Source organism: Chanos chanos, chromosome 10 (genome assembly GCF_902362185.1).
Source record: "Chanos chanos chromosome 10, fChaCha1.1, whole genome shotgun sequence".
NCBI classification, from domain to species: domain Eukaryota; kingdom Metazoa; phylum Chordata; class Actinopteri; order Gonorynchiformes; family Chanidae; genus Chanos; species Chanos chanos.
In genome coordinates this window covers 15,269,076-15,282,356 of record NC_044504.1, presented here as the reverse complement: position 1 = coordinate 15,282,356, position 13,281 = coordinate 15,269,076, and the positions used below count along the sequence as shown (strand labels likewise).

The following is a 13,281-nucleotide window of genomic DNA, read 5'->3' as shown; positions in this document are numbered from 1 at the left end:
CCACCTCTGGAAAACCACTAAAGCACATCAGGTTACACATAAGCTTGTACACATAGCTAATATAAATTCTGTAATGCAGAAATGCAAAGATCTGCAAAATCTGCCACTACCTGAATGTGTGCAAAGACTTTCAACTTAGTTTGTTTCCATGTTCTTATCTAATGAGGAAGGGATCTTAAACGTGTTTTTGCATTAATCTAGAATGTACTGAGTAGGTGTCCACTTTTCATTCAAACATTTGCTTCAGGGCACATCAAAACAATGAACAAAATACAGCTGATTTTTCACTACGTCGCCATTGCTCTTCTATTGTGTGCAAATAGCCATCTGTATTTCATCCATCTCTTTCTCTCTTATAATGAGAAACCACAGAGTCAGTTATTTTGGGCCTTTGGAATGGTGCGAGACTACAGACTCCACACCCACTTCATACTGACCTCAAAGGGACTGACAAGCCGCCAGCTGACACACTGAGAAAGGAAATACCCCTCACCTGACCGAGCATGGTGTAGCATGACCTTTAGGGACATCAAGAGCTAGATCCCCTCACACATGAACCAAGGGACAGAGGGAGTTTAACTCCACAGTCCAAAAAATTTGAGTCCAAATCTAGGATTATGCAAACGGAATGGCGACGCAGATTTTATGGAATGATACACTTCATATCAAGACAAACAAATTTCTCTGATGGACTGCTTCTCGAGCCTCAATGCGTTATCACCTCAAGTCATGAGTCTTGTTAACTTGACACTGTGTATAGACAAACACGTGGTTTCTTAAAGCTAGTTTTAGTGCAGTGACTGGTTTATACCACCATCACTGGTACACACCTTCCAAACTAATGTTGAAGTCAGTGGGTAATGCTAGCTCGTCAGACTTACGCTAGTAAAGGTATACAATGCTATGCATAGTGCGGATGTGCATCTCCATCACTGAGGCTGATGTGATACACATCTCGATGCATTGCCAATGATCTGATACATTAAAGATACATATGAAGCAACTACTAGTGTGATACAATATGATTCACCCCTATTCTCATAATTGCATACTATACTGAACACAAGGGTGGAGAGTAGTGTGCAGTACACAGTGTGTACTGGGCCAGTACACTAGCATGTCATTTCGGACACAGCCGTACATTATCCAGGTCACTGTCGTGTACTGTAAAATTTGTATTTTTCATGTACTGCATACTACTTACTACTTTTCTGTCAAGATCAGTATACGAGTTGCATGTAGTATGCCATTTCAGACACAGCCACAGCTAGAGCTCACTTCGCTGGCTACTGCATCCTATCCAATCCCGTCCAACTGCCAAAAATTAAAAAAAAAAAAAAAATGGCGGACAGCGACAGCTCCAACTTCAACTCCAGCTGCAGCTCCAAATATAAATGTATCAGTTGTATATTTTGGTGTAATGAGTCTTCATATGCTTTCTTATTGGGATACTTTTGATAGATGTGTGTTGTAGTGGTGTGTTGTTCATCTTTAACAGAAGTAGCCCAACCGATGGCGAATGTGTGCTACACTACATGAAAGTTCTCATACTCGCATCTGTGTACTAGGGTGGGGAGTAGTGTGCAGCACACAGTATGCAGTATGTAGTACACAGTATGGCATTTCAGACACAGCCCGTCACTCGCCCGGACGCGCCTCCAACTCGCGCGGGACTTGATGAGAATTGGCCACTGACAGCAGTGGAGACGAGGGCGCACTTGAGAAACAGTTTAGAGAGGAGGAACCAGTCTAAATGTAAAATTATTGGTCACACTTCTAAATAATGAAAGAATAGGGCCTCCACTAATAGGTATATATATATATATTAATAAATCGGATTTTACCGATGCAAAGATGTTAGAAACGTTGCATTCCGAGTTGTATCCGGTGCACAATTCTTTAATCGGGGCAATCGCATCGTGAACTTTTATGCTGCTGCATCGATACGAATCGGTCAATCTTTACCATCCCTAACACATAGCAACGTTGTGCTAAATAAAAACTACCGTTTTATTAATTTTACGAAGAGAAAACTAATAATTCACCTAACCAGTTAAAAAGAATGTCCAAATGGCTACAACGCAAGTTGAACAGCTAACTTTGCTGTACTGTACCTCCTAAGTACGCTTGCTCAGTCCCTCAGATGCAGTTATAACATACCTTATTAATTAAAAAAGCAAACCATGCTATTATCTGCACGATGCGATTTCATACTGCAGTACTTTCTATGTCTTAGAACACTTAGCTTCTTTTCAATGACTTGATATGTAAGTGTTAACCCGCTGATAATTGTAGTTGCTAACCTGTTAGCCCAGCCAAACTATGGCCCCGACTAACCGCTATAATTGCCTCTACAATTTGCAAGACTTAAAGATATTTATCGAATCGATACAACTGACTAATTTGCAGACTATACTGTATGTGCTTTTTACTACACCTGACTTCTCCATATCGTAGTCATCTTTATCCGACTCCGTTCCACTGGTTAGTTAAAACTGTTGTTTCCATTGCCTTAGCCAGGTCTAGGGTCCTCCACTGGAAACATTACCACTGAACTACTTCCGCTTGAAGGGCAAATTTCAGGAAATGACACTTTTCATTGATTTTGCCCCCACATAACGTATTATTATATGCCTACCAACGAGAACGATACTTATACAAAGTCGTTTCTAAAAAAATACAAACAGAAACATCGAACTTAGTACTATACACAACGATCACGCGCACAATTTAAAATTATAGTAAGTTAAAGAGGACAATAAATAAGTGGGGACATAGAAGATGCCATGCGAAAAATGTTTACGTTTAAGGCGTGCGATTTTGGAGAGGGTGCGCATAGGTACTACGTTATTTCACGTTCGTCCACATTGCCTCTGCAGTAAAAACGAAACAATACATTTTTTAGGGCTGTCGTTTGTAGACCACTTAATTACTGGTGATAAAATAATGATTTTCGAGAAGTGCAGAGGTGCAATGGGAGTTCTCCGTAATTCCGCTATCAGCAGCTTTTCAAATTTAACATCGCAAAGCTGAGAATGTTTAATTTGGCTCTGGTTGGACATTGCAAACGTTGTGTATTAGTTTGACTATGAAAAATCCTCTAAAATTACGGTTAGTCAGTATCTACCTCTGTATAAAGATCGTTGCACATTAGGTTGAGGGTCTAGTTTTTCCCCACTGGAGTTGGACTCTGGGTTTGACACTATAAAAGCCCAGAAAAATGGGCAGACATTTGTGCCAAGTCGCGTTTTTTTACATGCCTTTTTCTGTTTGCCAGGCCAGGTGTGGGATGGCAGGTTTTCTTCCTACCATTGCCACAGACATGCCATGGACACTTGCACTTGTAGGCTGAGTGCAGGTGTTGCTCCCTGTAACTCCCCTTGCCACGACTGAACTGTAGATATTCCCCAGGGGAATGGTGTGTACCATCAGTATCAGACAGAGGGCTTGAGCAGGTTGGTGTTCATGACTGAGCACCTGGCTGGGCCATGATGCTGGTCAAGATGCAAGATGCCAGGATTCCTGACAGGACACTTTATGTTATCCATGGCTAGCACGCAGACGAGCAACTATTTCACTACTGCAGTGTCTCCCAATTCCTGTCCTGGGTCCTGGCCCTTTTATGAATATATAAAAAAATGTTTTCTCGAAGTAGATATTTTTACATGTTTGTTTCTTTCTGTTCTTTTGAGACATATTAAGCATTTTCAAGCATAGACATGATCATAGTGTAGTCATTTTTATGTATGTATGTATGTATGTATGTATGTATGCATGGATCTATCGATCTATCTATCTATCTATCTATCTATCTATCTATCAGCTTATCTATCTGCTTATCTATTTGTTTATCTATCTGTGATCTATCTGTCTATCTATCTATCTATCTATCTATCTATCTATCTATCTATCTATCTATCTATCTATCTATCTATCTATCTATGCATTTGGAGGCTCACACAGATAATTTATTTGGATGTCATACATGAATTATGGAAATAACTGTCAAAAACAATGATTTGTGTATAAAAATATAAGGAAAGCAGCGATTCCAGCGATTGGTATGAGAGTATGAGCTTTAGCTAAAATGTTATCTCTGATGAGAATTTATTAGGCTAAAAAAGTGGTTTTGGTGATGTCATATGCTAACCTTGCCTCTTTGTGACAGGACATGTACTTTTTTTATATTCTGTTTTTATATTAATGAATTTTCTGCTTTGTTTGTGACAATACATACTCTTTCCTGCAATCATGTGTTTCCTGTTCCCAAAACAAATTTAAAAGTTCTGCTGCAATATTGTAAATGTAACCAAATATAGCAGTTTTAGGATATTATGGAATAATTTGAGGGTTGTTTGGCACACTCTCACCACTGTTGGTGAGTACGCTTATCCTCTCAGGTGTATGGGGATTTACTTATATTTAACAGAAACGATACTGCACCTTTAACCATGGGTTGTTTTCTGAACTCACTGGCCTGACTTCCCATTTTGTCCACCAGGGGGCAAAGAACCATGGCGTGGTCATTCCTGATGTTAATAAGGAGAATACATTGAAACAAGTGGTGGGGGCTGTGTTTGGAGTGGCTGGCCAAGGCTGCATTGGCCTTCTCCACTGCCATCCTGGTAAAATCTGGTTGCCAGAATTGGTGGAGAGTGCTAAAAACCCACAGGGCATGCATGCAGCCCGTTTATTTGCTTCTGCTATTGCCACAGCCTCGCCAGATTTTAAACTCACCCTTCCAGAAAACAAATGTTTTGTTTAGTTACACTCTGCATGCGTTGTACAAACCTGTAATTGTGAGATTCAGAAACTGTGTTTCAGTTTTGTGATTTTTTTTTTAATGCCTGCCTCTAAATTGAATAAACTGGTTGCTGAACATTTTACAATGGCATATACAGTCCTTAAGCTGCTGTGGCACTGTAGGTACACTACACGTCCGTTAGCAGTAAAACATGAACATGCTATACTAGACAAGATCACATTCAACCACAGTGGACTGGTTGTTAGAAATACCAGTGTGCGTGATTGACCATGACCATTTGTGGGTCAGCTGTTAAAAAAAGAAAAAAAAATGTACATAGTGTAAAAAGTAAAGCTTTTATAGGGTGACACAGAGCTTTTTCTTCCATACCTCTAGCCTTACAGATGTACAGTTGTTTAACGCAAAATACGCCTGCTGTATTTGTCCTCTGTAACCTGTTACATGAGTTTAAGATATAGTGACTTTTGAGCCAAAAATGGTCTAATGCTTTAATTTGTCATGTAGACCTGTCAAAAAAATGACAGATCATTAAGAAGTAGTTTATTTCGCTTGGACCTGGGGTTTTCAAATTGTTGGTGGTTTTTCCTACCAAAACACCACTTCATGCTTCATTGTAATTGTGTCCAAGAAGGGTAGTAAGTAATGTGAATGTTCAGCTCAACATTTTTTTTTTGAACTGTCAGATTTTTAATCCCCTGTAGTTGTATTTTTGTGGACCGTTTACTGATGTTGGCTACTGGTTTGAAAAGAGGACCATGTTTCCAAAAGAACTGACACGCTAATACATAACAGGACATTCAGACGATACAGGAACCATTCTCTAATTTGAGGTGGAAGAGAAAGCACACTGAACTGTTAAAATACCTGACTCCCTGAGAATTCACTGTGTCGCTGTCAGAATGTACTGTCTATGAAACATTCACCCTGAAGACATATAAATGTTTATAATCCTTTTTAATTTGCAAAGACAAAAACAAAACCATGTGTCCTCTGTTCTCATTTGTAGCCCTCCTGCCCTGGTTTCTCTAGGAGGGAGCTGGCAAATCCAGAAACGGTAATGGCCTCCTTTTTGGTATAAAAGAGAAAAGAAACTTGTGTGGTTATAGGATAAATGGCAGTGCACTTGTTAGTTACTGCCAGCTCAATTCTCTTTTAGTCACAATACATAAGGCTGTATTTCAGCTGTGAAAAGCTCATGAGGACACCATAAAGATCTGTGACAATTACGTTGAGTTCTGAGCTTTTCACGCATCCCAAAATTCTAATATACTTATTCCTGTACTGAATTCAATTTGAAATGTTCACTCCTGAAAACTGTTCCTAAAACAATGCAATGGCCTTCAGAAAACAGCAGGTATCTACTAGTAATGGAACGATGTGTCTTTAGCACATAGTTTTACAGGCTTTGTCTCATGTGAACCGATTGACAGATCCTAAAACTGTTTCCTGTAATTTATAAATGAGCAGTTTAACTGACGGTTTGTGTTGTAAATTGCACGAATAATCAGACTAAATGGAACAGTCCTTACCTAATTTTCAGTCCATTCATTTTAGCAAAGAGCAGGCAAAGAACTCTTTCCTTCTGTTCCCAGGTCAGCTCTGACATGTGGACCCCAGACATTGGTAGGCTGTTCCTGAAACATATGCACAGTTCTAAGCTGTGTTGACGTTATGAAAACCATAACATGGTAAACCATAGCCTGGTATCACTTACCACTTCTCTGCCTCTTCCAGGTCAGCATGTACGCTGTTGGTGCTGTGGGGATTTTTGCTGAAAGTACGTATGCATGGGTACTCCTGTCTCCCTAACCTGGCTTGTTCCATTCTTCTGCAATACTCCCTCTGTGCCTCTTTCCTTCACATATAATGAGCTTTGATGTATGTTGTTCAATTAAGCAAAGACAATGCATTCAAAGAGCACTAGAAACCCACTGGAATAATTGACGCAAAGGGAAAACTGACACAAAATAGGCTGTTCGTTTTAGACTGCTCAGATGAAGTCCATTCAAATGTAACAGGAATCAAGTGTTTTTGTAGTTAATACGGTTAAACATTCATCATTTATTTCAAGGAAAGAAAAGCTAAAATGGGAGTAAAATCAAGACTGAGCCACCAGTGACAGCAGTTTATCACAATCTTTATTTAATTCTGTTCAAAAGAGAACAAACTGTACTTTTGGTTAGGTCATTTCTTTCAGCATTGTGGCCAGATGGCTCCTGTAGAAACAACCATCACGTAGAGCAATGGCTTGATGAGATGTGGTGTACAGAGATGTGTTTGGGAGGTGTTTTTTGTCTGAGGATGCGTACAACATGATTCACTGTATTCAGACAACTTGCTGTAATTTCACCTGTGCTGTAGCCTACTGCACTGTAGTTGGTTTGTTTGAATTAAGTTTCATGTACTGGCATAACTTGTGATGTAAGTTAGAGAACTGTAGGATGTGGTTTGAGATGGATTTACCTGTATTGTGCACGGCTGGTGTTTATCTCTTGCCTCACGTGTTGCAGAGCCTCATTGAAGAAGACCTCCAGTTCAGTGCGTTGCTCCACAAAGCTACGTGCTAGTGTTTTCAGACGGCTTAGCTCTCTCTCACGCACAGCCAGCAGCTTCTGTAGTTTGTCCAGGTCTGCCTTACTGGCCTGCGTGCTGTCCAGAATACGCTGCTCCAGGAGGGCCTTCTCTTTTATAAAGTCAGATGTCATTTCTGTTAAGGTTTTCTCCAGTGTGGCCAGTTCAGCCTTTAACTTTGAATTCTCATTCTTCTCGGCCGTCATTTTCTTTACCATCACCCCGCTGGTCTCCTCGTTGGTCTTCTACAAGTCAAATGAGTCCACAAAGTTAATTGATTTACAAAGTTAAACAATAATTACATAATACATAACCAGTGCTTATTTGTTTAACTGTCAAACAGTGCAATAAGATCTCTACAAAAACAAAACTAAACCAATCACTGAAACCAGGTGGTAGGTAGAAAAAGACTACATGTTTCTTTACAAACTGATGTGTCTCTGTACATGCTCAAATGAAGATTGAGATTTTTATTTATGTAAGATTACTTTTTCATAAGAATTTCTAAGAATTTCTGAGTTACATTGAACTGAAATAAAATAGTAAGTCTCTGAGCTGCTGATGGACTGGCTGTAGTCCTATTAATGAGGTTGCAGTGCCAGTTGCTTTCCAGAGCACCACATTGTTAAATGTGGAGCAGGACTGAGATTGAGTTTGTTGCTTTAATTACTTGCATCAATAGAAAATAAAATATTAGCTTATCTAACCCTTTTCTGTCAAATAGATATAGGCATTGACGTGCTTGTTTAGAGTTTTTTAAAGGTTGAAAGAAAATGTGTGTGCATGTATTATAGGGTGAAGGTAAAATCAAAGTTCTCAAAACATTTTTTTTTTTTTGCTTAGGAGCTTTTACTGTCCTTGATGGCTTTGTCAAAGATATTTCCTTATTTACCACAGATATTTCCTTATTTTCTGAAGTAGAGTTGTAAATCGAAGGGATCATTATTTTCTGCAGGTCATTTCAAAAGCCAACTATATATTGACATTTCTGCATGTAGGATGACTACTTTAACGATACCCAATATGTACATTAAAGCAGACTTTTATAAAGCGGTACCTTCTGAAACTTGAGAGAAGCAATCAATTTTGCTTGGGCTGCATTCATTTTTCTCAGCTCATCTACTTCTTTGATGTGGTAACTTAGTGACTCGTTCAGTCGCACGTTTTCCTTGAACACAGAGCGTGAGGCTTCATTCTGCTGTCTGTTGGAAAAGTCCCAGGACATCAATGTCTCACTGTCCCTTTCAGTGTAGTGTAAACTGTACCGTACATTTCTTTTAACAAATAACACAGCAATAGTTTCTCTCTGACTTATCTCCAATTACCTTCGGTAACATTCCAATAAAACATCCTTAACAAACTCCATGTGCTGGTGTAATTAACAAACACAGATAATATGCTGATCTTTACTAGGTAAAAAGAACACTCCCATAAATTAGCACTGCATTTAAGCACTTCAACATGATCATTTACTTCACATACTAACCTGCAACCCCCCCCCCCCTTTTTCACCCAGCATTCCTTATTTCACCTTTCTCTCACACAGTAATTGATAACAACAACAACAACAACAATAATAATACTAAATCGAGTGCTTGGGCAAAAAATTCATTACTGTTGCAGGCAGCCAATGATCAATCAATAAATCAGCTTAAATAAGTCAAATGCATTAACTGTTAGGTGACCTACTTAGATAACTTTAGCTCTATTGTAAACATTACCACAAATTGACATGGTGGAATTGCTAAGAAGGACGCTCAGTTGTCCTGCAATTTGATTCACATGTTGAAATACAATATTCTAAAACTAGTCTTATGTCTTAACATGATTTGTTCTGTTTTGCCAGGTGTGCTGTGTAAATTACACAGAAATTTACAAAGTCTGTATTGTAAAAAGTTTGTTTTGAGCCTGAAACTGTTAGTAAGCACATTAGGGTAGTAATCACTCTTAAAGTAAGTAAGAGTGAAGAAAATGATGATTTTGATGAAGCCACTTATCCTGATTAGGGTCGCGGGGGTGCTGGAGCCTATCCCAGTGCTCATAGGGCAAAAGGTGCAGAAACACCCTGGACAGGTCACCAGTCCATTGCAGGGCAGACACACAGACAAACACACTCACATTCATACCTGGGGGCAATTTAGTGTCTCCAATTCACCTAACCTGCAAACCAGAGCTCCTGGAGGAAACCCACGCAGACACAGGGAAAACATGCAAAGTCCACACAGGAGTCGAACCTGAGACCGTCTTGCTGTGAGGCGACAGCGCTACCCACTGCGCCACCGTACTGCCTGATGCCATATCAATGACTGTGAAACTGAAGGTTGGTTGGAGAACATGGTTTGGAGAATGTATGAACTAAATGAATGTCTGACTATGAAAAACCAAAACCATGAGAAAATGTTCACACATTACACACAGATCTGCACTCTCTCCCCCACACACTGCTAGCAGAATGATCCTGTCTGCTAGAGATGTAATCATAAGCTTAACTGATATATACTATCTCCAGGAAGAAAAACGTGGTGCGGTCAAGATAATAACCTTGTTTTTCTACAAAGATTTTTTTTTTTTTTTTTGCATGCTGTGCAACAGTGCAGTTTCAAGCGTAAAATTAGCCTATTGTTGGACAGAGGGAAAATGGAGGTATGGAGGGAGAGGACACTCACAAAATGGCCTCATTGTGAGCTCTTTCTTCCATCTCAGCGATTCTCTGCTCAGCTTCCTTCTCAATGCGAACCTGTTTGGAGGAAAAAAGAGCATTTACTGTTGCCTATTTCATCTCATCTCATCTCATCTCATCTCATCTCATCTCATCTCAGCTATCTCTCTCTCTCTCTCTCTCTCTCTAATCTTTATCATCAGTCTGCAGAAGATTTCTTTTCTAAGGAGAGTTTTCTCATCTTAAGTCCAAACCTTTTCTTTAAGAAACTTGCGTTCCATTCTTGCCAGATTATCCTTGTGTCCTCGGTCTGCACTCAATAACTGCTGTTTCATCTGGAAAAAGAAGTGACTTCTGAAGTGAAATTTTATTCAGTTAACACTCAAATAAAGTAAAAAACAACAAATTCAGTAATTTGATAATCAATTATGGTCTACAACTGCATGTTGAAAGTCTTGTGCAACTTATACTCTTGCAAGCTCTTTTTCCATGTGGGCCTTGTTCCTCTGGAATTCCTTGAGGCTCCTGAGTTCTTCCTCAACAATCAAGAACTCATTACATTTCTTCTTATACCTCTCTTCAAGTTCACTGATCTTCGAATTATATTCACCCACCTGCCACAGTCAACAAAAGACAGTTACACAGCCCTGTTAAATGTCTCTCTTTCTTTTTTTCTTCCGTTTTCGAACAAGCTTTTACAGAGACAGGAAAAGAGAGATCATTCATTTTCAAAGACATGACTTGGGTGTGTAGCAATATTTTAAGATGTCTAAAGCCACTCATTTCTGGAACTGAATTGAGAGAATTAAGATCAGCTATGGTCATAACAGAGCTTGCCATAGATGTTCAGCTGCAAAGAACCAGTAATTAATTCTATTCAGGGATCCCGTTTTCCATGCATACATGTATGCCAACTGTTATTCTGCTATTCTCAACTCAGGAAAATAAAGGACAAAGCCTAAAGTGCTCAGTCCACTCATCCCAACCCTGATTAGGTTTTGTATGGACAATGGTCAATCACCTACTCTTAGGATATTCATTACTTACCAGTAGCTCCTTCTCCTTAAGGGCCTTTTCATTCGCATTTCTTAAACGCTGTTCTAATGCAGCGATCTGGGAAAGAGGGAGAGAGGTGTCAGTCATTTAGCCTGCTTGGTGAACCAAGAGGTATCCGCGCGTGTGCCACAAATGCGCACAGGGCAATGTGTCAACTAACCTTATCTTCCTTATCAATTACGCTTTTTTCCAAAAAAGCAAACACTTCATTGCTTTTCCTCTCGTCTTCATCCTGTTTACTCCTGAGTTCCTCATTGTGTCTTGCCAGTTTGCCAGTTGCTTCGCGGTATTTGAAGAGTGTGTCTTCAGCTGCATCCAACCTTAACTGCAATAATGCTGCGTTGGCTTTTGCCATCTCGACTTCCGACTTTTTCTCGGCTTTTGACTCTTGTTTTCCGTCATGCTTTGTTTTTCTGGTGGAAAGACTATCATAAACGGAATATTAGATGATTAGATGAGGAATACTTATAAATTTGGCTTTGTCTGAGTTAGTTTGTTAACCCGATAGCCGATCCTGTTATACACAAATAGAAGAGTTTGTAAATGGGCTTGCACACTTGCATAATGGGAATATGAACAGGAATAGTCATGAATTCATTATAACCTACATACGCCATCCACATTTCCATTTTTCAAATATTCAAACACTATCAAATATTCCGACAGCCTTGTCGGAATATTTGATGTGGATGATGCTCACGGAGATGGCAATTAACGCGAAGTTAGCCTGCAACACTGAAGCACAGAATGGCAGGCATGTGGCTTTTAATTTCTTCTTACCCCTTTTTCTTTGGCTTAGGCATTTTTCGGCGCTTTATCAATTTACTCCGCTATGTTATAACTTTGAGTACGCAGCAGTTCTTCAGCGTGGTTAGGAGACAGCTTGTTTACATCTGTTGCCAAGGAAACGACGGAGCAGCGCTAGCCATGCCTCAGGTAGGGTTTCATCAAAGCCCGCCCCTCTCTCAAATCGTGTTACTTTCTAAGTTAATCTCTGTTATGCATGGGTGCATGAATGCATGAGTGCATCAATATAGACCTGAGTCATAGTTTAATGCCTGTTCAGACATACATAGGATGTTGCACTCCGGATGGTTTTAAATTGTGTGCGGTACCACTTTCAACGTCCTCGTGAATTTTAATTAAAAAGGGGCCATAAAAGCTGCTAACCTGTCATTTATAGTTCTCAAAGTATCAACAGTTTGCATTTGTAACTGCAAAACATTTCCAGGTATCATAGCAATACTGTCAAGTGAACGTTTTGAAGTTTCCACAATATTATTCATCTGTTAAGTATAAATCTGGCTAACCTGATCAACAAACTCTACATAAGTCTCCAGAATATTGGCCAATTGTGACATGGGATAAGTTTCGAACAACCTGTCCATAAAAGGTTGTAACAATACATTTTCCTAAATTGTTTGTATGTTCAAACAAATTTAATTAAAAATTGAATTCTATCATGTCACCTCCGGAACTCAATGCAATTCTGACTTATCAGAAAATTAACAGAGGTTGAGGTAGTGTACTCAGGAAGGAGTGTAACTGTTTAGGCTCCAGTCTACATTTTTTTAAAGCAAGACAAATTTAATTTATGGATAATACAAAGCTGATACACAGAATCATGAGCCTCAAACAGCAAAGGCAAATGTAGTGTGTTGGACATGTTCTTGATCAAATGCAGTAAATAAAAACTTAATTTAAACAACAACAACAACAAAAAAATCATGATTAGAAATACTGTAAAATGTTGAGTCGCTGTGCCCAATTACAAAAACATGAAATATTCTTTCATAGTTAAAAAAAAAAAAAGGTCCTGTCAACTTTTAGTCAATACACAAAGGGTGCTAAATCAAATACAAACATATTTTATGAGGTTTAGATCACCACGATCATAAAAAATAAATTTACATTAAAAGTAAAAATGGGTAAAATAATAGTAGCATAGAAAAAAATACAATTCACAGTAATGAGCAGAGTATCACAGCAGGGGTGGACAGATAAATAAGACTTCCTTTTAGAAATACAGCCACATAGTCTTGTTAACAGATACCCCTGTTCATTGATAAAGTAGCAATATCAGCAGCTGAAAGAGATGTGTCATCTCATTGAAATGATTTTTATCAAAGTATTACATTCTGTTGGTTGCAAGACCCAGATTTTCTCAATGCTCAACATGAAAAAGACTTTCTATGTGAGCAAGAGAACCAATTACTGGTAGCAAAATGTT

The 13,281-nt window shown here is 39.0% G+C and overlaps 1 protein-coding gene across 1 annotated transcript; it reads right to left on the bottom strand.

The window, feature by feature from the left end:
• Positions 1 to 1,638: 1,638 nt before the first annotated feature.
• Positions 1,639 to 11,854, bottom strand: LOC115823337 (basal body-orientation factor 1-like). Its single transcript, XM_030787386.1, has 12 exons — positions 11,832 to 11,854; positions 11,212 to 11,476; positions 11,043 to 11,108; positions 10,466 to 10,609; positions 10,250 to 10,330; positions 10,003 to 10,073; positions 8,394 to 8,538; positions 7,229 to 7,569; positions 6,480 to 6,620; positions 6,295 to 6,399; positions 4,474 to 4,622; positions 1,639 to 1,691 (listed from the first exon to the last, which is right to left on the bottom strand). The coding sequence occupies exons 1-12, from the start codon at positions 11,852 to 11,854 to the stop codon at positions 1,639 to 1,641; spliced, it is 1,584 nt and encodes a 527-aa protein (XP_030643246.1).
• Between the last annotated feature and the right edge of the window lie 1,427 nt (positions 11,855 to 13,281).

What these genes read in the sequence shown, in the direction of transcription:
- LOC115823337 (XM_030787386.1), bottom strand. Translation starts at nt 11,854, where the DNA reads ATGCCTAAGCCAAAGAAAAAGGG. An exon ending in GCTCACAATGAGGCCATTTT is followed by an intron (nt 8,539 to 10,002) that starts GTGAGTGTCCTC and finishes CTTTTCCAACAG; the next exon opens with ACAGCAGAATGAAGCCTCAC. An exon ending in CTGGAAGAGGCAGAGAAGTG is followed by an intron (nt 6,400 to 6,479) that starts GTAAGTGATACC and finishes CATATGTTTCAG; the next exon opens with GAACAGCCTACCAATGTCTG.